Here is a 24,605-nt window from a genome sequence, read left to right as displayed (position 1 = left end):
AAACGAGTATAGGCATCCGTAACTGGAGAAGATTGGAACTTCTGTAAAAAAGAAGAGTTTGTTTTGTTTTGCCATTTCATAATTTTTGGGTTTTGGGTTTACTGAACATCAAAACCTGGGGATCTCCCTGAAGCCAAACAGGCAATTCCTGAAAAAGCTGAATAATTATTTGGCTTTTTTGGGTTCGGCTATTCGCCTTTGCTCAGAGGCACGGCTCTTTGATTTCTCCCATTTTTCTCTCTTTTTTTTTACTGGTTTTGTTAGTGCCCCATAGTTGGGGGCCTTTTAAGGTAGGTGTCATGTGATCGGAGCCAACTTGGTCTGACCAACCATCCAACCACACAACCATTTGTCCATCACCATTCAGTGGGTTAATTTGGATAAAGCATAAGGTTTGTTTAAAAGACAGGGCTCACTAGTCCTGTCAGGAGGGATATACCCTCCAACTAAAAAGACCTGGCTTCAAAAGCTGCTCAAGCCACCAGGCTTCCGAAGGAGACTTCCTCACCTGCAAGGATGAGCAATCTCCTTCAGACAGCCCCTCTGGTCAAGACTTCGGCTGGTTCCATATCACCCCCTCCCGAAAACCTGCTCTGAAACTGAAGGTCGCCTCGAGTAGAGGCTTCATTTCCCCACACCATGACCATCTCTTGAAATCAGATTTTTGATGACCATAATAAAGGACTGTTCACAGGATGTCATTTGCCACCAAAGTAAATGTCTTCTGTGCCTTATTTTTTCTTGCATTTAAGCCTTTTCCCTCAGTTTGGAAGCTAATTTGCATGGACATCATGCTGTGCACCCCAGATATGAACGAAGTCCCCAGACTTTGAAACACCAGCCTGCCAATCGGCTTTTTCTGCCAATCCTCGACAATGCTGAACTTCTGAACCTGAAAACTGATGACCAGCTTGGTTTGCAAATACCTGGAGGATGGGGGTGACCCTTTTGTAGGTTCATAAGATTTGACCCCCTGTCCCTAAGTTCACCAAACTGTGGTGACTAAGAGGAGAGTCCCTTGCAGCCACGCTGCAAATTTGGGGACTCTACCTCCAAAAATGCCCCCACAGGAGCTTCAAAAAATCCCCATACACTATAATGGGCCCGAATTTTTTAGGTAAACCTGGAAATAAGCCAAATACCAATATTTACCAGTATGGGTATTTGGCTTATTCCAGGTTTACCAAAAAATAATAATAATGGATCCAATAAACCCAAACCCGAAATTTACTGAATTTTTTTTTTTTGCCCAACCTTAATCTCATTGTGCTGCATCCATACTTCATACCTGAGTGTGGAGTATTGGAAGGATCACTGACTGGAAATAGGAGACTCAGGTTCATACAGGCATCTGGCTGGAGAATCTGGAGGTACACTATGTTTTCCCAAGAAAGCAGGATCTATTTATTTGTTCTGAGAAAGGCAAGATCTAAACAGACTTCCATCCATCCTTACAAAAGATAGACAGAGAATGTTTTTGGGTACCAGACCACAATTGTTGTGCCCTGGGGTTCACCTCAAGGGAAGTGCCCTCCTTTGTGCCCAGATGGGGTGGTGGTGGTGGAAGGGTTGGATCAGGTCATTAAATGAGATGAGGGGGAACTACATGTCCCATAATGCTGTGTGAAAGTGTGCACACATGAAATAAAATCAATAATGAATGACAAATGGCAATTCTTTTTTTAAAAATGGGATAATCATTGACTGACTAATTGATTTCCTTGCTGTTTCATTTACACCATCAGTTGTCGAGCAGTGTGTCATGACAACAAGCCTATGGGAGAAGGGCAGAGGAGACATAGAGCTGGTACTGTGATAGTGGGAAGTGCCATCAAATTGCAGCTGACTTACAGCGACCCCCGTAGGGTTTTGAGGCAAGACACAAACAGAGGTGGTTTGCCATTGCCAGCAACCCTGGACTTCTCGGCATTCTCCCATCCAAATACCAGTCAGGGCCAATCCTGCATAGTTTCTGAGATCTGTCAAGAACGGGCCAGCTCCATACTATCCTGTTTCAATTCTTAAGTGACCCAACAAACAAGCCTGAATTGCTCACAAGTAGCAAACTGATCACGAGAGAACGGACTCCCCCATTCATTACCAGAGAACTGATCATTAGCTGAACTGGTGTGTGTGTGTGTGTGTGTGTTTGAGCATCTCCGAGGCATGTAAAAACTTTAATACGGTCCAAGACCAGCAAATAAAAAGATATACATAATAAAAGGATAGCAACTATATACATCAATAAATGTCAAAAATTGTCACTCACTCATAGGAGAGCAGTTGAGAACATGATTTTAAAATAGGATACATAATTGCAGTCTATATAAATATAGAATCGCTCATCCATTAAGTTCAACCCATGCTCGCCTAGTCTTCATAGTTTGCCATCCAAATTTGGTCACTTTAAAGGTTAGCTCCATGTCCTTATCTGAGCATGTTAAAAAGACGGATTGCTCTAGATTTCCCTGGGTAGCCAGCTATTATAGAGGAAATTAGCAAAACAAGAAAAAAGAGAGCACCTCCGTGCTAATACCGTTAGGTTTGGAAACTGGCACAGGAAGAAATCAGTACAATGATACAAAACATGTGTATTGTGTTTCAAACATTTCAACAATGGACTACAACTAGTGACAATAAACAATATATACAAAATATACAAAACGTGTTTGATGTAGTCTATAAATAGTACAGCCTATAAATAGTACAATCTTCTTAGTATATAGAAAAGTAGTTTAAAAAGTCCATCAGGTACGTGTATAAATGATCACAAAGTCTTCAGGTTGATCAGAGTGCTTCGGTTGTAACACACATTTTTAACTCTATTTAGATCGTGCTGTCTTTCTCCATCCAAAACTCTTTGCCTTATCAAGGCCCTGGCCTGTTCATAGTCCATAGACAGGAACAGTTGTTGTGAGAGACCATAGAAGCCTAGTTTATTCTTCAAGTTTCTCATCCAGGGAGAAATCATCTCTGAGGCAGATTTCTTTTAAATGTGAATAAAGTAGGACCAGAAGTAGGGCAGTTCAGAGGATTAAAAAAAAAAAAACAAAGAACAGGGAGCATGATAGGTCATGGTATGGAGCATCGCTGTCTTACACAGCCATCTGGAACAGCTTCTGGAAGAGAATGAACAGGAAATAATATGGGTGACCTGGAAGTGATATAAGAAGGTTACGGGTGGGTCTATAAAGTAAGGCCCCATAAGGGGCAGAACACAGTCTGGCCCTTATGGGGCCTTACTTTATAACTTGCCAGAACACAGTCAAATAGAAGAGGAGCTAAGCTCTCCCACAGATCCAGAGGAAGCTGAATTTGGTGAAGCTGCTGCCGCTCAGCTGATAGAACCTACACCTCCTAGAAAGGAACTTGGAATTGAGGGGCTGAAACTGAGGAAATGATGCTGAGTACAGGGCTAGATTGCACCTTGGAGGCAGGTACCCCCCCTATGTGTAGGGTTGCCAACCTCCAGGTAATAGCTGGAGATCTCTTGCTATTACAACTGAACTCTAGCCGATAGAGATCAGTTCACCTGGAGAAAATGTCCGCTTTGGCAATTGGACTCTATGGCACTGAAGTTCCTCCCCTCCCCAAAGCCTGCTCTCCTCAGGCTCCACCCCAAAAACCTCCCAAAGTGGCGAAGAGGGACCTGGAAACCCTAACCCATGTGTGATAACTCATAGCTGTAGGTTCCTTCATAGTGGCCTACCTATAAGGTCTACCATATACTTACTGGTCTCTCCATGAGTGTTTATCCTGCAATCCCAAATGTGGGAAGCTTTCCAGTTCTAATGACCTGGCCCGGGTGTTCGATGTCAGGGTTGGGGCTGTGCTCTCCAAAGCTGTGCCAGTCAGTTGGGTCGCAGCAATACTAAAACATATCATTCCTCCATTCATGTCCCTAGCCATGAAACTGCAACATTATTGATCAGCTTCCATCCTGGAAACACAAGTAAAGTGTTTTGCAATGTCCACTACATGGTTTCCTTCCTTCTCTCTGGGGGAAAGCTGAAAGACATTTCCCCCTCGTTCTGCTAAGTTAAATGCTTCAGACCCAAGAGGCTGAAATAACCAACAACAGATATTAATGATCTGTAGGAAAGCGCCCAGGGGATTGGAGTAATCCTCGTGGAGTATAGCCATAGTCTTTATTACCTTACCAAAAATGTGAATCTTTCAGACCTCAAGGAAGAAGCAATTTCAGCATACTGTCATGTTTGCTAACCCTGAGAAGAGGCAGAGAGGGGCAGAAGCCAAGTTAGGTTGATTATCACCCTGGAAGTCTTTTATAGATTGGTTGGAGGAGCACCTGTTAAGGTGGTTATGGAATTATACCTCAGTAGCAGTATTCAAGCTTTGCATGTATGAGGTTCCTTGTGTGTCCTCTCGAATCTCAGAGTCATCAGAGAACATTTACATTTACGGTTGTCAGTTCCTGGTTGGGACATACCTGGAGTTGGGGGGGGGGCTGAGTAGGGTGGGGTTTGGGGAGGGGATGGACTTCAGTGGGGTTTAATGCCATAGAGTCCACCTTCCACAGCTGCCATTTTCTCCAGGTGAACTAATCTGTCACCTTGAGATCGGTTGTAATCCCAGGAAATCTCAAACCACCTGGAGGTTGGCAACCCTAACTACAGTTGGCATTGGTGCTGCCAGTCAAAAGGCAAAATACTGGGAGAGATAAACCATTAGTCTGATGGAATAAAAAAGAAGTCCAAATGGTGAACAAAATTCTTAGAAATCTTTAACTCCTTCCTCCCTTCTTTTAATAGGCTACAATAGCAAACTATCAAAAAATAACATACGCTATCCATATTTTTCATTGGAGATGTGTGTGTATCCAAAGTATAACAAAGTATAACTGCTTGTGCTGGCTATTGCTGTAAATTCATTTATTCATTCATTGGTAGAGCATCTGCTTGACATGCAGGTGGTCCTGGGTTGGATCCCTGGCATCTCCATTTAAAAAGGACCAGGCAGTAGTGATGAGGAAGACCTCTGCTTGAGACCCTGGAGAGCCACTGCCTGTCTGAGTAGACAATAATGACCTCGATGGACCAAGGGTTTGATTGAGTATAAGGCAGCTTCATGTGTTCATGTGTTTTCAAAAAAAACTTAAGTGCAAATAAAGTATAGGTGTATTTAAAGTTGACTGACATTGATTCCTTGGTTTAGGGTTGATTCCAGTATTTATCAGAGAAAAAGATGACTAGTTTTAGGATTGTTCCATGCTGCAAGCATTATAACCATGTGTTACAGTTGTCCTTTCTCTGCAGGCAGGAGAATGCAATGGGGTTTGAGAACTTCACCTCTGTCGCAGAGTTCATCTTAGAGGGATTGTCCAACCACCGCAAGACACAGATTCTACTCTTTGTGGTCATCCTTCTCACCTATTCACTTACCATGGCAGGGAATGCCCTGGTCATCATGCTTGTTCAGTCTGACTCCCGCCTCCACACACCCATGTACTTCTTCCTCATCAACCTATCCACCATAGACATCTGCCAAGTTACCACCACGGAGCCACAGATGATGGCTCACCTCCTGGCAGGAAATGGAATCATATCCTTCACTGGCTGTGCGCTCCAGATATTTATTGTACTGATTATGGGCACGGCAGAATGCTTTCTGCTGGGGGTCATGGCCTATGACCGGTACTTGGCCATTTTCCATCCCCTGACGTATGCCGTCGCCATGAGCAAATATCGCCAATGGCAACTTGCCTCCACTTGTTGGACAACAGGTATCATTTTTAGCATGATATATGTATATTTTACCTTTCGCCACTCCTACTGTGGCTCTAACCACATCAACCACTTCATATGTGAGATCCCAGTGGTGTTGAAACTTGCCTGTGATGACACACGAGTCTCACAGGCCGTTGTTTTTGTGCTAGCATCCATCGTCCTTGTGATTCCTGTTTTTATTGTTGTGACTTCCTATGGGCTCATCCTTTTTTCTGTACTAAAAATGAGATCAGCCTCCAGCCAGCGCAAAGCTTTCTCCACATGCAGCTCCCACCTTGTGGTTGTCACTGTGTTCTATGGCACTCTCATTTCTATGTACCTGATGCCTCGGTCAAACCCAGCTTCCAATCATGGTAAACTAATGGCTGTGTTTTATATTGTGGTCACTCCACTACTCAGCCCCGTCATTTACACCCTCAGGAACAAAGACATCCACGTGGCAGTGGCCAAAGTGCTGCGGAGACATCATTTAAAACCAGAAGTCTGAGTACTGGCGTCTTCCTTAAAAGGTTTTCCCATATTGTTACTGGGGCTGTTATGGTCACTTTGCTTGAGCGGTCCCTGTGTTGGGTTTCAATACGGGAGGTAAAGTCTGTGTTTGCAGTAAATTAAGGTTAGCAGCAGAGCAGGATGTTGTGGAATAAGGGTGTGCACAAATTTTTTTGGGTATTTTTTAAAAGAAGTGGAATTTTTTTTACAATCTGGAAAAACCCAAATACCTAATAATATTTGGCTTTCCCCGGAAAATCAAACATTTTGGGTTAATTAAGGTTAGCAGCAGAGCAGGATGTTGTGGAGTAAGGGTGTGCCCCAATTTTTTTGGTATTTTTAAAAATAAGTGGATTTTTTTTTTTAACAATCTGGAAAAAACCGAATACTTAATAATATTCAGCTTTCCCCGGAAAATGGAAAATTTCAGGTTAATAAACCCGAGGATTTGGGAGGATTTCTGTCTGGCTTTAGCCGAATGAACACCCCTATTGTGGAAGACTGTTGTGACAATCACGTGGAAGGATAGTTTAGGAAGTAAAGAAGTTTTTTGTGTGTGTGTGATCGGGCCCTTAATTATGGTATCTCATTTACTTTTGAGCAGAGACTTATTATTTTGTAGCAATCAAAGTACAGGTAAAGGCAACACAAGAAATGGTTTTGCTATTAAATTCCACTTCCAAAGTTTCCCTGCAATGAGTAATTGCAACATTAATACATTATGTGAATAATAGGCCAACTAAAGAATCTGAAGACAAATGGAATGCATATTACTTATATTATTCTTAGAAAATGGGGAATAGAGGAGGATGTAACTGAACTAATTTACATCTCATGTTAGGTATTATGTTGCATCAACAGATATTCAAGAGAACAACAATCAGTCGAATTGCGGGTAGATGACAATTATTTATGAGCTTAATTTTTAATATCCATAAATAATTTTTAGAGATATTTGTTAAGACTGATTACAATAATTAACACTGTTTAATCATTACTATTCCACCACCTTTTATTTTTTAATATTTCCTAATCTTTTTAACATGGTTATTCATTATATAATACATATATTCTTTGTTATCTTTCTTTTTCTTGAAGAATTTGGATTATGTTTTTAATTTCTGACATATCTTGTAACTAACTGAAATAAATCTTTATTAAAAACACACACACAAAGTTTTCTTGTAATTATAGTGCTGGAAAGTTCAATCTGTAACATGTTTGTTCCACAATAGCAGTATCTTTCAGTTAGTGGAGAACTGGGAATTTGGAGTATCTAAACCAGTGGTTCCCAACAGTTTTTTGGGCATGCCCCACCGAAGCATCTCTAAAATCCTGATGCCCCCGCCCCCCCGTGACCTATACTTCTTATTATTCAAAAAACGAACTCCTATTCACCACTCCTCTCTATTAGTGGGCTTTCCCCCTCTCCATTGTCCCCAGCTGATTGCCGTGTAGATTCTGATTTTAATTTTAAAAATGTGTATGTCACAATATATATTTATATACTGTATATGAAGCCCCTAGAACCATAAGAAATGCAAAAAATTCACTGTTAATAACTTATTCTCGAATTGCCCCCCTTAAAAATAAAATTGCCCCCCTGTGGGGAGTGTGCCCCATGTTGGGAACCACTGATCTAAACATATTATTGAAAAGAAGCAAGTTTCTAGTTCTTGTCATTGTGAAGATTATCTTAAAAAAAAAAAAAGACCCTCAGTCCTTTTTACTGGAGAAATAGTTAGGGTTGCCAGCTCTGGGTTTGGTCCTACCTGGAGATTTTTGGGGATGAGTCTGAGGAGAGTAGGGTTTGGGGAGGGGAGGGACTTCAATGCCATAGAGTCCAATTGCCAAAGTGGCCATTTTCTGCAGGTGAACTGATCGGCTGGAGATCAGTTGTAACAGCAGGAGATCTCCAGGTAGTACTTGGAGGTTGGCAACCCTATCTGGAAGTGATGTAAGATGGTCAGGGGTGGGTCTGAAAAGTAAAGCCACCTAAGGGGGAGATTAAAAAAAACTTTCCAGAACACAGTCAAATAGAAGAGGCAAACAGAAGAGGAGCTAAGCTCTACTGAGGATTCAAAGGAAGCTGAATTTGGTGAAGTGGCTGTCACTCAGCAGATAGAACCAACATCCCCTAAGGAGGAACTTGGAAGTGAGAGGCTAAAACCAAGGAAATGATGCTGAGTACAGGGATAGATTGCACCTTGGAGGCAGATACCCCCATGTGCGATAACTCAGAGTTGCAGAATCCCTTCATAGGGGGCTACCTGTAAGGTCTACCGTATACCTACTGGTCTCTCCATGAGCATTTTTCCTGCAATCCCAAATGTGGGAAACTTTCAAGTTCTTCTGACCTAGTTTGGGTGCCCAGAATGTTCTATGTCTAGAGTTGGGGCTGTGCTCTCCAAAGCCATGCCAGTCAGTTGGGTCGCAGCAATACTAAAACATATTATTCCTCCATTCATGTCCCTAGCCAAGAAATTGCCAAATTATCAATCAGCTTCCATCATGGAAACACAACTAAAATGTTTTGAAACTTCCACTACATGGTTTCCTTCCTTCTCTTTGGGGGAAAGCTGAAAGACATTTTCCCCTCATGCTGCTAAGTTAAATGCTTCAGACCCAAGAGGCTGAAATAACCAACAACAAATATTAATGATCCATCAGACAGCACCATGGGGATTGGAGTAATCCCCATGGAGTACAGCCATAGTCTTTATTACCTTACCCAAACTGTGAATTTTTCATACCTCCAAGACAAAGCAATTTAAGCATACTGTCATGTTTGCTGACCCCGAGAAGAGGCAGAGAGGGGCAGAAGCCAAGTTACGTTGATTATCACCCTAGAAGTCTTTTATAAATTGGTTGGAGGATCACCTGTTAAGGTGGTTATGGAATTATATATCAGCAGTAGTATTCATGCTTTGCAAGTATGAGGTCACACTCTCTCAGCCCCACCTACCTCACAGGGTGTCTGTTGTGGGGAGGGGAGGGGAAGTGAAGGTGTTTGTAAGCCGGTTTGATTCTCCTTTAAGTGGCAGAGGAAGTCAGCATATAAAAACCAACTCTTCTTCTTCTTCTTCTTCTTCCTCCTCCTCCAACAACAACAGGATAGAAGTTCTCAAACTTTGGCCCCCATATAAGAGGTGTATGTTTCCCTTTACATTCATGTATGGTCTAAAAAACTTTATTGTGCGTTTTCAACTTCTTGCATGAGGAAGATGACTTGACCTCCACCCAGGTTTTGCATATAAACCAGAGTCATGAAAAAAAACATCTCTTTTTTTTAAGATTACCCAGGAGAAGAATGAAGGTAAGATTATGCTTGTCAATGTGGAATAAAAATTCTGTGTCTGTGAGTGTGCATGAGAGAGAGAGAGAACTATGCTTGCTGTTCAGCCTTTCCAGCAGTATTGTCTATCTCTCAGGTCAAACTAGAGGAGCATTTGGGGGGTATGGAAGTGCCGTAGCTCATTGGTAGAGCATCTGCTTGAAATTGCAGAAGATGCTTGGTTTGATCCCTGGCATCTCCATTTAAAAGGACCAGGCAGTAGTGATGCGGAAGACCTCTGCTTGAGACATGGAGACCTGCTGCCTGTCTCAGTAGACAATACTGGCATCGATGGACCAAGGGTCTGATTCAGTCCATGTGTTCATATGTTTTTTTTAAAAAAAGCCTAAGTGCAAACACAGTATAGGTGCATTTAAAGTGGACTGACATTGATTCCTTGGTTTAGGGTTGATTCCAGTATTTATCAGAGAAAAGGATGACTAGTTTTAGGATTGTTCCATGCTGCAAACATTATAACCATGTGTTACAGTTGTCCTTTCTCTGCAGGCAGGAGAACACGATGGAAGCTGAGAACTTCACCTCTGCCACAGAGTTCATCTTAGAGGGATTGTCCAACGACCGCAGGACACAGATTCTACTCTTTGTGGTCATCCTTCTCACATATTTACTTACCATCGCAGGGAATGCCCTGGTCATCATGCTTGTCCAGTCGGATTCTCGCCTCCACACACCCATGTACTTCTTCCTCATCAACTTATCAACCATAGAGATATGCTATGCTACTAGCACGGAGCCACAAATGATGGCTCACCTCCTGGCAGGAAATGGAATCATATCCTTCACTGGCTGTGCGCTCCAGATATTTATTGTACTGATTATGGGCACGGCAGAATGCTTTCTGCTGGGGGTCATGGCCTATGACCGGTACTTGGCCATTTTCCATCCCCTGACGTATGCCATCACCATGAGCAAATATCACCAATGGCAACTTGCCTCTGCTTGTTGGGCAACAGGCATCGTTTTTAGCATGATATATGTATATGTTACCTTTCGCCACTCCTACTGTGGCTCTAACCACATCAACCACTTCATATGTGAGATGCCAGTGGTATTGAAACTTGCCTGTGATGACACCCGAGTTTCACAGGCCGTTGTTTTTGTGCTAGCATCCATCGTCCTTGTGATTCCTGTTTTTGTTGTGCTGACTTCTTACGGGCTCATACTATTTTCTGTGTTAAAAATGCGATCAACTTCCAGTCAGCGCAAAGCTTTCTCCACATGCACCTCCCACCTTGTGGTTGTCACCGTGTTCTATGGCACTGTCATTTCTATGTACCTGATGCCCCGGTCCAACCCGCCTTCCAATCATGATAAACGAATTGCTTTGTTTTATACTGTGGTCACCCCCCTTCTCAACCCTGTCATTTACACCCTGAGGAACAAAGACGTCCATGGGGCAGTGGCCAAACTGCTGCGAAGACATCATCTAGAACCAAAAGTCTGAGTATTGGCATCTTCCTAAAAAGGTTTCTCCATATTGTAACTGGTACAGTTTCCAATTTGCCAATATGGTCGCTTTGCTTGAGTGATCTGAATGTTGGGTTTGAATACGGGAGATTAAGTCTGTGTTAGCAGTAAATAAGGTTTAGCAGCTTCCTTTTGGCTCCCTTTTATTACCACCATTTTTTACCACTAACCCCCACCCACCCCTGAAAAATACAGAAAAGTTATTATGCACGGTTTCCCCCCATTTGGCTTTAATGGCATGCACACACCTATTGTGGAAGACTGTTGTGACAATCAGGTGGAAGGACGGTTTAGGAAGTAAAGAAGTATTTTGTGCGTGTCGTTGGGACCATAATTATGGTATCTTGGTTGCTTTTAAGCAAGGACTTATTATTTTGCAGCAATCAAGGTACAGGTAAAGGTAACACAAGAAATGGTTATGCTGTTAAATTCCCCTTCCACAGTTTTCTTGCAACAAGTAATGGCGAATTTAACACACTATTTCAAGACAAATGGAAAGCATATTACTTATATTATTCTTAGAAAATGGGGGGTAGAGAAGGACGTAACTGAACTGATTTATATCTCATGTTAGGAATTATGTTGTATCGACAGATGTTCAAGAGAACAACAATCAATCGAATAGTGGGTAGATGACAATCATATATGACAATTTTTAATACCTGAAAAATAGTTTTAGATATCTTTGTTAATATCTGTTATAAAATTCTCTGCCTAATGATTATTACTTCACCACCATTTTTGAAAAGTTTCCTAATACTTGTTAACATTATTATAATTTATTATTTTATATGTATATTCATTGTTGTTTTTTTCTTGAGGAAATTGAATTATGTTTGTAATTTCTGATGTTTCTTTTCTTGTAACTAATTGAAATAAATAAAGTGTTTTGCAACTTCCACTATATGGTTTCCTTCCTTTTCTTTGTGCAAAAGCTGAAAGACATTTCCCTCTCATACTGCTAGCTTAAATGCTTCAGAGCCAAGAGGCTGAAATAACCAACAACAGATATTAATGATCTGTAGGAAAGCGCCCAGGGGATCGGAGTACTCCTCACAGAGTACAGCCATAGTCTTTATTACCTTACCCAAACTGTGAATCTTTCACACCTCAAAGACAAAGCGATTTCAGCATACTGTCATGTTTGCTAACTCTGAGAAGAGACAGAGAGGGGCAGAAGCCAAGTTAGGTTGATTATCAACCTGGAAGTCTTTTATAGATTGGTTGGAGGAGCACCTGTTAAGGTGGTTATGGAATTATATCTCAGTAGCAGTATTCAAGCTTTGCATGTATGTGGTTCCTTGTGTGTCCTCTCGAATCTCAGAGTCATCAGAGAACATTTACATTTACGGTTGTCAGTTCCTGGTTGGACATACCTAGAGTTTGGGGGGGGGGGCTGAGTAGGGTGGGGTTTCAGAAGGTGATGGACTTTAGTGGGGTTTAATGCTATACAGTCCACCTTCCAAAGCTGCCATTATCTCCAGGTGAGCTAATCTCTATCACCTGGAGATCAGTGGTAATCCCAGAAGATCTCAAACCACCACCTAGAGGTTGGCAATCCTAACTACATTTGGCTTTGGTGAAGTGCTGGCAGTCAAAAGACAAAATACTGGGAGAGATAAATCATTAGTCTGATGGAATATAAAAGAAGTCCTAGAGGTGAAGGAAATTCTTAGAAATTGTTAATTCTTTCCCCTTTCTTCTAATAGCCCACAATAGCAAACTAGCAAAAAATAACATACAGTATCAATATTTTTCTTTGATGATGATGATGTGTGTGCATCCAAAGTATAACTATTTTCTGGCCTTGATATTTCACATCTAAGAAATCCTAGATGATTCTCTGATCTTCTACTGTTGAAAAGAGGCATGAAGGTACCTAGATCCTGCCACAAGCATCTTCTTCTTCTTTTTTTACAACAGGATAGAAGAGTTCTCTAACTTTGGCCCCCGCAGAAGAGGTGTAAGTTTTCCTTTACATTCATGTATGATCTGAAAAACGTTAATGTGCTTTTTCAACTTCTTGCATGAGAAAGATGACTTGACCTATGAGGAGCGGTTAAAATGCTCCGGGATGTTTAGCTTGGAAAGAAGGCGGCTGAGGGGAGACATGATAGAGGTCTATAACAATTATGCATGGTTTGGAAAGAGTGGACAGAGAGAAGTTTTCTCCCTCTCCCATAATACTAGAACACGGGGTCATCTGATGAAGCTGGAGGGTGAGAGATTGAAAACCGATAAAAGGAAGTATTTCTTCACACAACGCATAGTTAAATTGTGGAACTCACCGCCCCAAAATGTGGTGATAGCTGCCAACTTGGAAGGCTTTAAGAGGGGAGTGGACATGTTCATGGAGGAAAGGGGTATTCATGGCTAATAGTTAAAGTGGATACTAGTCATGATGCATACCTATTATCTCCAGGATCAGAGGAGCATGCCTATTATCTTAGGTGCTGTGGAACACAGGCAGGACAATGCTGCTGCAGCCATCTTGCTTGTGGGCTTCCTAGAGGCACCTGGTTGGCCACTGTGTGAACAGATTGCTGGACTTGATGGGCCTTGGTCTGATCCAGCAGAGCCTTTATGTTCTTATGACCTCTACCCAGGTTTTGCATATAAACCAGAGTCATGAAAAATACCTCTTTCTGTTTTTTGTAAGATTACCGAGGAGAAGAATGAAGGTAAGATTATGCTTGTCAACGTGGAATACAGATTCTCTGTGTGTAAGTGTGCATGAGAGAGAGAATTATGCTTGTTGTTCAGCCTTTCCAGCGGTGTTGTCTATCACTTGGGTCAAGAACAACTTGCAAACTAGGGGAGCTTTTTGGGGATATGGAAGTGTTGTGGCTCATTGGTAGAGCATCAGTTTGGCATTGCAGAAGGTCCTAGGTATGATCCCTGGTATCTCCATTTAAAAGGACCAGGCAGTAAGATGTGGAAGACCTCTGCTTGAGATCCCGGACAGCTGCTGCCAGTCTGAGTAGACAATACTGACTTTGACGGACCCAGGGTCTGATTCAGTATAAGGCAGCTCCATGTGTTCATGTGTTGTTGTTGTTTTAAAAAAGCCCAAGTGCAAACACAGTATAGGTGCATTTAAAGTGGACTGACATTGATTCCTTGGTTTAGGGTTGATTCCAGTATTTATCAGAGAAAAGGATGATTACCGTAGTTTTAGGATTGTTCCATGCTGCAAGCATTATAACCATGTGTTACAGTTGTCCTTTCTCTGCAGGCAGGAGAACATGATGAGGGCTGAGAACTTTACCTCTGCCACCGAGTTCATCTTAGAAGGATTGTCCAATCACCGCAAGACACAGATTCTGCTCTTTGTGGTCATCCTTCTCACCTATTCACTTACCATGGCAGGGAATGCCCTGGTCATCATGCTTGTCCAGTCGGATTCTCGCCTCCACACACCCATGTACTTCTTCCTCATCAACTTATCAACCATAGAGATATGCTATGCTACTAGCACGGAGCCACAAATGATGGCTCACCTCCTGGCAGGAAATGGAATCATATCCTTCACTGGCTGTGTGCTCCAGATATTTATTGTACTGATTATGGGCACGACAGAATGCTTTGTGCTGGGAGTCATGGCCTATGACCGGTACTTGGCCATTTTCCATCCCCTGACGTATGCCATCACCATGAGCAAATATCACCAGTGGCAACTTGCCTCTGCTTGTTGGGCAACAGGCATCGTTTTTAGCATGATATATGTATATGTTACCTTTCGCCACTCCTACTGTGGCTCTAACCACATCAACCACTTCATATGTGAGATCCCACTGGTGTTGAAACTCGCATGTGATGACACCCAAGTCTCACAGGCCATTGTTTTTGTGCTAGCATCCATCGCCCTTGTGATTCCTGTTTTTATTGTCGTGACTTCCTACGGGCTCATCCTGTTTTCTGTATTAAAAATGCAATCGACTTCCGGCCAGCGCAAAGCTTTCTCCACATGCACCTCCCACCTTGTGGTTGTCACCATGTTCTTTGGCACTGTCATTTCTATGTACCTGATGCCCCGGTCAAACCCACCTTCCAATCATGATAAACGAATTGCTTTGTTTTATACTGTGGTCACCCCCCTTCTCAACCCTGTCATTTACACCCTGAGGAACAAAGACGTCCATGGGGCAGTGGTCAAAGTGCTGCGAAGACATCATCTAGAACCAAAAAACTCAATAGTGGCATCTTCCTAAAAAGGTCCCCCAATATTGCACTACAATTTTGTTGTTGTTACGTGATGTCAAGTCACTTCTGACTCATGGCAACCCTATGAATCAATGTCCTCCAAAATGTCCTATCTTTGACAGCCTTGCTCAGCCTTGCTTCCTTTATTGAGCACTACAGTTACCAGCTGCCAATATCGTCTCTTTGCTTGAGTGATCTGAGTGTTGGGTTTGAGTATGGGAGGTGAAGACTCTGTTTGAAGTAAATAAAGGTTACCAGCCGAACACGATGTTGTGGAAGACTGTTGGGACAATCAGGTGGAAGGATGAAAAGAGCAAGAGTCCAGTAGCACCTTAAAAACTGACAAAATTTCTGGCAGGGTATTAGCTTTCATGAGTCACAGCTCACTTCTTCAGATTGTTCAGGTGGAAGGATGGTTTAGGAAATACAGAAGTAATTCTTTTATGACCGAGCCCTTAATTATGGTATTTCAGTTCCTTTTGAGGAGAGGCTTATTATTTTTGCAGCAATTGAGGTATAGGTAAAGGCAACACAAGAAATAGTCATGCTGTTAAATTCCACTTCCAAAGTTTTCTTGCAACGAGTAATGGTGACATTAACGCATTATGTGAATAATAGACCAACGAAAGAATTGCAAGACAAATGGAAAGCATATTACTTGTATTATTCTTAGAAAATGGGGCTTAGAGGAGGACATAACTGATTTACATCTCATGTTAGGTGTTATATTGTATCAACAGATGTTCAGGAGAAAAACCATCAATTGAACAGTGGGTAGATGACAATTATATATGAGCTTAATTTTTAATACCCAGACATTATTTTTAGATATCTTTGTTAACATCTATTATAATAATTATCACTGCTTAATGGTTATTATTTCACCACCATTTATTTTTTAAACATTGTAACATTGTTATAGTTCATTACATTATCTGTATATTCTTTGTTATCTTTTCTTTTTCTTGAGGAAATTGGTTTATGTTGTTAATTTCTGATGTTGCTTTTCTTTTAACTGAAATAAATCTCTGTTTAAAAAAACACAAAGTTTTCTTGCAATTATAGTGTTGGAGGGCTCAGTATGTAATACGTTTGTTCCACAAAACAGTATGGAGAACTGGGCATTCTGAGTATTTAAACATATTATTGAAAAGAAGCAAGTTTCTAGCTCTCGTTGTTGGGAAGATCATCTAAAAAGAAGAAGAAGAAGATCTGAACTCCTTTTTACTGGGGATATAGTAGAATGTACAGATAAAGGTTTCAGCTGGATACAGTGTGGCCTGGCTAGAGTTGCCTGGTCCCTCTTCGCAACCAGCAGGAGGCTTTTAGGGGGGAGCCTGAGGAGGGTGGGGTTTGGGGAGGGGAGGGACTTCAATGCCATAGAGTCCAATTGCCAAAGCAGCCATTTTCCCCGGGTGAACTGATAGAGATCAGTTGCAATAGCTATAGATCAGTTGCAATAGCAGGAGATCTCCAGCTACCACCTGGAGGTTGGCAACCCTATGGAGGATGGCAACCCTAGACCATAGGCAGAGGGGTTTCAGCTAGGGTTGCCAGCTCCAGGTTGGGAAATACCTGGAGACTTTTGGGGCACAGCCTGAGGACTTCAGTGGGAGGGGAGGGACTTCATTGCCATGGAGTCCAATTGCCAGGGAAATGGATCTCTCCAGGGGAATGGATCTGTATCGCCTGGAGATCAGTTGTCATAGCAGGAGATCTCCAGCCAGTACCTGGAGGTTGGCAAACCTAGGCCTGGCTTACTCTCAGCCCTCTTGATTGCCTACAAATTAACGTGGGGAAGCAATCTAAAAAGTAGTGTGGGAAGGCAGGAGGGAGCAGGTGAATGTGTCACTACTTGGGTTTCCCCACCCCAAACAGCCTTGCAAAATTTGCTTTCTTCTAAGCTAACATTTCCTTCAGCCATGGAATTAGTGTGCAGTTGTTGTCTGTGGCTTCAGTGCCATGCTCACCTACGTAGGAGTAAACACCTCTGAACTCAGAGTAAACAGGGTGGACTGGGCTTTGCAGTACCATCGGAGGGAAGATAAAATAAATGGTCAGGATTCAGTCGAAGAGGCACACACAAAGGTAAGATTATACTTTGCATTCCGAGTTCCAGTTTCTTGGGGAGGTGCTTATTTTATGCTCTTACTTGGCAGTGATTATTTCCTTCACATTAACACATTGTGGGCATCTTGAAAAACTTGTATTCTCAAGGAATCGATGTCTATTTCTGATCTGTTCCCACATGGAAGCATTTGCTGAAATGTACATATGGCGGAGGAGTCAGGAAACACACTCAACGCCATGAGCTGGATCCAGAAGTAATTTCCAGGGGTGGAACAGATTTCTGTGAGCAGAACGGGACTTTCTCACCTTCCATGTCCCACTTCCGTCACAATCCTCCTTAAAACACTGTGAGCAGGAGATGGGACACTAAGGAAAGGCATTGGTGGTGAATCAGGCATCTGAACTGGAAGGGGGAGTCAGCAAGAATCACCCCCTTTCCATTAGCAGAAATCTATAACTGGATTCAACCACATATGTTTTGTGTCATATACCTCCCGGCTCCAGAACCGAACTCACAGATATTTTGCACATTGGCAGTACTAGAAGCTGGCTGCATACAGTGGCAATTGAAATGGCTTTTATACATTTCCCTGAAAGGGGGAAATCTGTGTTACACAATGAGGAATACAGAGATGTGCTGTTCATAAATAGAAACAAAAAAGTACTTTTTTTTTAGGTAATGGGGAAAGAAATAACTTTAAGAAATATGTAATCCGTAATTCCATTTCCAAATGTCTCACACAGTGACCTTACTGTACCTGATACTGGGGGTAACAGGTAGGGTTGTTGCTCTTACTACATTTCCCTCTCCTTTAGTCAGGGGTATTCCATTCGCTGATGTCTCTCCCCCTCCCCCATTGCTTCTTCCAAGCATCTGGTACTGAGAGGTAGTCTGCCTCTAATCATGGAGGTTCTGTGTAGCCATAGAGGGTAATAATCATCCTCTGTGAATTTGTTTAATCCTTTCCTTAAAAGAGGAGTCCAGCCGCAAATAAAAGATTAACCTGATTATATTCCATCCAAGTTTGGAGGAATTAGAGCTTACTTTTTGAGAGGTCTATAGTGGATCCCATCTAGGCAGACAATTATATCTGAGGTAACAATGAACAGTTGAATCAACAGGCTGTGGGATGCAGGGAATATAGGGTATTTTCCTATATATGTGCAAAATTCAAGTGTAAAGAAAATACAGAGACCACTCTCAATAGTAAGAAACAGCTACATCTCTAGTTTTGCTAAGCCCAACAGCAGCTTCTACTGATAACATGTGGCAGCGGTGGTTGAAAGTGCTGTCAAGTCACAGCCAACTTACGACGACTCTGTAGGGTTTTCAAGGCAAGAGACTAAGCTAGGCGGTTTGCCATTGCCTGCCTCTGTGTAACAACCCTGGACCTCCTTGGCGGTTGCCCATACAAGTACCAACCAGGGCTGACCCTGCTTAGCTTCCCAGATTGATTGAGATCAGGCTAGTCTGGGCCGTCCAGATCAGGGCACTGATAACATACCCAGGACCTATAATGAATTGGGAAAACCAGGGCTTTATTTAGGTGTGGGGGAGTACAATATCAAATTTCCTGATGAATTCTAATTCAACACTCTCAGCTGGAGTCTCCCTTGGTCTGGAGTCCGGAGAAAATTGGCTCTGAAATCAGTCACTATGTGACCTGGACATTTGTAATAGAATAGATTTGTGTCTACTCTTTGACGCTGGGACTGAGACATTTGTCCTATACCAAGAGCAGAAGGACATTGTTGACCCTTGAGGGCATAAATGAAGTGGGGGGCTGAGTCATTACATGAGCCCAGGACGATATAGCAAATGTCATTAGGTCTGATAATAATACTACCACCTGAGTTTATATGGGGACAGAGTTGGGATCTACGTTTCCTTCAGGGTCTGGTCTGAAAGCTTATGGCTCTATTAGGTCCATCGTTGTGAGAAGAAGTTTTAGGGGACTGTCTGTAAGCAAAAGAAGCCCTGTCACCCAAGGCATGCTTGTATAACACAATGAAGCCACCCCCCCCCCCCCCATTGGCTACTGGTCCTTCTTGTAACACAGAATTTACATGTTCACTATGTACTGTGTGAAGACTTGGCCGGCATTTGTCTGCATTTTTCATTGTGACACTCAGATTCCCCTCGTCAGTCTCCTAATAGTCACAATTCCCAGACTCTGTCATGGCGTGTTTACTTGGTGTTAACCAAATAAAGAGTGGGTAATGTGGGTCCCACGCTTCTCCAGACTGTGTAAAAATCAGGTCTCCCTCTGAATTAGGAACAGAAAATATCTCAATGTCCAAAATCCAAAAGTGATGTATTGACAATATGAATGTGATTAAAACATGAAATGGAAAGATAAACATGTGTCAATGAATACATATAAAATGTGAGATATGGATCATGGTATTACATAAGAAACACAACAACATATCGATTATTGAGAATTACACAACATGATTGAGGATTGATGATGGAAAGCTAGCCAGAATCTGTTTCAATCAACGTCTTCATGAAAGATGACAATCCATTTGAGAAGACTTCATGGGCGAATACAGTTGTGTATTGTCAGTATAGAATATAGTTGGGAAATAGTCAAAATTAAGGAAGAATTCTTTGTCCCAAACCCATGAGCAATTGCAGTGACCGATTTGTACATTGCTAAGTATATGCCTTAGCATTTGAGGTTATAAGCAACATTCTTAATTTTAATATGTGATTTTTCTGTTTAGGCTTCTAAAATTCGGTACTATGTTCTAGTCCTCCTTAGTAGAGATCTGTCTCTTTCCTTTCATGAAATTGAAAGGCTTGACTTAAAATGGCTGTTTCTCTCATCGTTGCCTTTTGTTTGCAGGACCTGTCCAAGATGGGGGTGGAGAACCTCACGTCTGTCACAGAGTTCATCTTGGAGGGACTCTCCAGCCACCGCAAGACTCAGATTTTGCTTTTCATAGCGATCCTCCTCGTCTATTCATTTACCGTGCTGGGGAACCTGATGATCATCGTACTGGTACAGGTTGATCCCCATCTCCACTCCCCTATGTACCTCTTCCTTTCAAACCTCTCAAGCCTGGAGATCTGTTTTGTCACCTGCACCTTGCCCCAGATGTTGGCTCACCTTCTGGCTGGAAATGGAGCCATCTCCTTTGCTCGTTGTGCAACCCAGATGTATATCGCAACATGTCTGGGCAGTGTTGAATGTTTTCTCCTGGGCGTCATGGCCTATGACCGCTACTTGGCCATCTGCCATCCCCTGCTCTATGCTCTCGCCATGGGCAGTTGGCGCCCACTGCAGCTTGCTTTAGCCTCCTGGACAAGCGGTTTCTTCCTCGCTTCTATCAGTATGACCAGCACCCTCCTCCTCCCCTTCTGTGGCCCCAACCACATTGACCATTTTTTCTGTGAGGCACCACTCATGTTGAAACTGGCATGTGCCAACACCCGTGTCAATAAGCACATCATTTCCGTGGTGGCTTCTATCATCCTTGTGGTCCCCCTTTCTGTTATCCTTGCCTCGTATGGGCTTATTCTCTCTTCTGTGTTGCGAATGCGTTCAGCTGCCGGGAGACACAAAGCCTTTTCTACTTGCGCATCCCACTTGTTGGTGGTCACCATGTTCTACGGCACCATCACCTTTATGTACATGATTCCCCAATCAGCTGTCAATCATGATAATGACAAGCAAGTGGCGGTCTTCTATATCGTGGTCACCCCTTTGCTCAATCCTATCATTTACACTCTGAGGAACAAGGACATCCACACAGCAGCAGCCAGACTACTGCGAAGGGTTTTGAACAAAAAAACTCAAGCAATGACATCTTGTCGAATTCGTCCGAGGTGGCTCAGTGGAAGCTAGTTGCCTGCAAGGAATCCTTTGACACAGGGCCTCAAGTATGGGCTGTGGAGGGTGACGGTGATGTTCAGCCATCAATTCACTCAGAGTTCTTCTTGGAGAGGGCACCACGGCTTGGCCTACTGTGCATCCAGGACATTCCATGTGACTCTTTTATCTTTCACGCTTGTTGATGTATACACATCCTGAGAAGCTTGACATCATATACAAGGTGTGAGCTGTGGGCCATGTTTTAATACACATGGAATAAGCATTCCTACACAAAGCCACATGCAATGAAAGGGTTTTACATATTTTTTACCTTGTGTTACATTAATGGAGATGTCAGGATGTGTATTATATAATAATTTAATGTATGACCTCTGAAGAAGGCCTAGATAAGGATGAAACATGTCTGGTCTTAGTTTGGTAATTGTATAGATATACATCAACTGTGAATGTGTTGTATGTAAATCTTTATTGTTTTTAGTTGGCCTACATTGTAGGCCCTGTGCTTTTAACATAATTGTGCATGATAATAATAAAAGGATATATTTGTTGATTTTTTAATAGTGTTTAGCTCAACCCCTTTGTTTTCATTCTACTTTCAGGCTGAGTTTCTTTTCTCACCCCTTTTTTCAGTTGACATTCCATGTGCTCCATATTTCACCAAGTACTGAGAAATTCCAGTTCAATTATTTAGATCAGGGGTGTCAAACATAAGGCCCGTGGGCCAGATCTGGCCCTTTGAGAGCCCTTATCCGGCCTTCGAGTCAGCCACCCCCCCACTCTCGATCTTGGCTGGTGAGGCATGGCCCAGTCCGACCAAGTGATATTTATGTCATATCCGGCCCTCGTAACAATTGAGTTCGATGCCCCTGATTTAGATGTCAGAGTACAGAAGACATACTGTGTCTTTGAGATATTTCTCATGCAAGTGGAGAGAACCTGAGCCTAGGACTGCACTTTTATACAGGGGGAGGGGGGAGGTATTCCTTTTCTGTTATTTCATATATTAGGTAAGAACTGGTTGACTCTGTGTTAATTTCCTGTCTAGACCCAGGTGAGACCCGGTCTCTGGACTTGTTTGTCCTATTCAGGTCCAGCTGAGATCTGGTATCTGGATTCTTCTCTGAAGGTTGGTTGTCTGTCTTGTATCACTTGCAGGGTGGGGATGTGTCTAGGGAAGCAGAATGGGAGGGGGTTGGTGCCAATAGAGTGTAGTGTAGAGAGAGAGAGAGATGGCGGTGGGAGAAGAAGAGGCCAGGGAAGGGGAAGGGACAGTAGACATTTGTGTGCTGTTGCTCCTTCTGGTTCTTTTTCCAGCCAGGGCAATGCAGGTGACTGTATAAACATTCTGCTGGGCTTTAATAAAAACCCAAAAGTGACGGGGACACTCTAGCATGTCCCTTAAAAACTCTGTGGAAACCATGGAGTTTTTGGAGGAATGTGCTAGAGTGTTCCTGTCAATCCCAGAAGTAACAGGGATGCTCTAGCATATTCCTCCAAAAACTCTATGGTTTCCATAGACTTTTTGAGGGATGTACTAGAGCATCCCTGTCGCTTCCGGGTTTAACTCAGAAGGGACATGATTGTGCCATGCCGTGCTGTGCAAGTGTAGTGACCGTCCCCCTCTTTAGCTGGCCTGTTTCCTCCGCTGGCCAGCTGAAGGGTGGCAGGTGGGCCTGATAATTGGCAGGCAATTGCCCACCATTAACAGCCACTTGGCAACCATAGAGGGGGGAGGTGTTAACCTTTCCCAACTGTGACCCCCCCAGGTACTTGGTGATGAATCAGCCTAGCCCTTGTGGGTGGGGAGGTGGTGTCACTGGGGTCTATTGGGATTCTAGCCCCCTGGTTTGATGCACTGTCTGGACTTTGCTGGATTTGAGCATGTGTATCTAATGGTGGGAGTGAGAGCCAGGATTGGGATTCTGTTAGTGTACTGCCCAACCCCCTGCCCCACTGTCCCTAGGGTTGCCAGGTCCTTCTTCGCCACCAGCAGGAGGTTTTTTAGTGGGATTTCTTAGTAGGGTTGCCAAGTGCCAGGTGGTAGTGGGCAACCCCCCGCCAATCCACCTGGCTGCCCGCCAACCAGCTGAGGGTCGGCGGGCAACGTGTGCATGCGTGCCTGCCTGCTGCGCCATGTCACTTCCTGTTTACACCTGAAGCGCCGCATTGCAACGGGCCTTTTACAACTCAGACTGGGATCTTGAGTGGTAAACGGCCCCTTGTGATGCATTTACACCAGGAAGTGCTGCATCACAATGGGTCTTTTACCACTCAAAGTGGTAAAAGGCCCGTTGTGGTGCGGCACTTCTGGGCAACCCCAGAAGTGCCAGGTGGATTGGCGGGGGGGGGGGGTTGCCCACCATCACCTGGCACTTGGCAACCCTACTAAGAAATCTTCCTCCAAATTAAGTGGCACTTCTTGCAATGGAAGAGCCACTTATGTTCTAGGAAGTCTCCTTAGGTTGGAGAAAGACTTCCAACTTGCCCTATGAGGAGCTGTTAAAAACGCTTAGGGCTGTTTAGCTTGGAAAGAAGGCGGCTAAGGGGAGACATGATAGAGGTCTTAACAATTATGCATGGTTTGGAGAGAGTGGACAAGGAGAAGCTTTTCTCCCTCTCTCATAATACTAGAACACAGGGTCATCTGCTGAAGCTGGAGGGTGAGAGATTCAAAACAGATAAAAGGAAGTATTTCTTTACACAACGCATAGTTAAATTGTGGAACTCCCTGCCCCAAAATGTGGTGATGGCTGCCAACTTGGAAGGCTTTAAGAGGGGAGTGGACATGTTCATGGAGGAGAGGGGTATTCATGGCTACTAGTTAAAATGGATACTGGTCATGATGCAGACCTATTCTCTCCAGGATCAGAGGAGCATGCCTGTTATCTTAGGTGCTATGAAACACAGGCAGGATGGTGCTGCTGCAGTTGTCTTGTTTGGGGGCTTCCTGGAGGCACCTCAGAGTTGTAGATTCCCTTCATAGGGGGCTACCTGTAAGGTCTACTCTACTGTATACCTACAGGTCTCTCCATGAGCAATTATCCTGCAAGCCCAAATGGGGGAAGCTTTCTAGTTCTAATGACCTGGCTTGGGTGCCCAGAATGTTCTATGTCTAGGGTTGGGGCTGTGCTCTCCAAAGCCATGCCAGTCAGTTGGGTCGCAGCAATACTAAAACATATTATTCCACCATTCATGTCCCTAGCCAAGAAATTGCCAAATTATCAATCAGTTTCCATCATGGAAACACAACTAAAATGTTTTGAAACTTCCCTATATGGTTTCCTTCCTTTTCTTTTGGGGAAAGCTGAAAGACATTTCCCCCTCATACTGCTAGCTTAAATGCTTCAGACCCAAGAGGCTGAAATAACCAACAACAGATATTAATGATCCATAAGAAAATACCAAGGGGATCAGAGTAACCCTTGCGGAGGC

The 24,605-nt window shown here is 43.2% G+C and overlaps 1 protein-coding gene across 1 annotated transcript; it reads left to right on the top strand.

The window, feature by feature from the left end:
* Positions 1-20,195: 20,195 nt before the first annotated feature.
* On the top strand, positions 20,196-21,185 carry LOC130490329 (olfactory receptor 2G3-like). Its single transcript, XM_056864156.1, has one exon. It carries the CDS (start codon positions 20,196-20,198, stop codon positions 21,183-21,185), a length of 990 nt encoding a protein of 329 aa, XP_056720134.1.
* Positions 21,186-24,605: the final 3,420 nt, after the last annotated feature.

The sequence above is a fragment of the Euleptes europaea genome, chromosome 18 (assembly GCF_029931775.1).
Source record: "Euleptes europaea isolate rEulEur1 chromosome 18, rEulEur1.hap1, whole genome shotgun sequence".
Lineage (NCBI taxonomy): Eukaryota > Metazoa > Chordata > Lepidosauria > Squamata > Sphaerodactylidae > Euleptes > Euleptes europaea.
Note: the sequence above shows the minus strand (reverse complement) of the source record. Positions and strands in the feature narration are given on the sequence as shown.

Bases quoted from the DNA above. Each gene is read 5' to 3' on its own strand.
- LOC130490329 (XM_056864156.1), top strand. From the start codon at position 20,196: ATGGGGGTGGAGAACCTCACGTCTGTCACAGAGTTCATCTTGGAGGGA.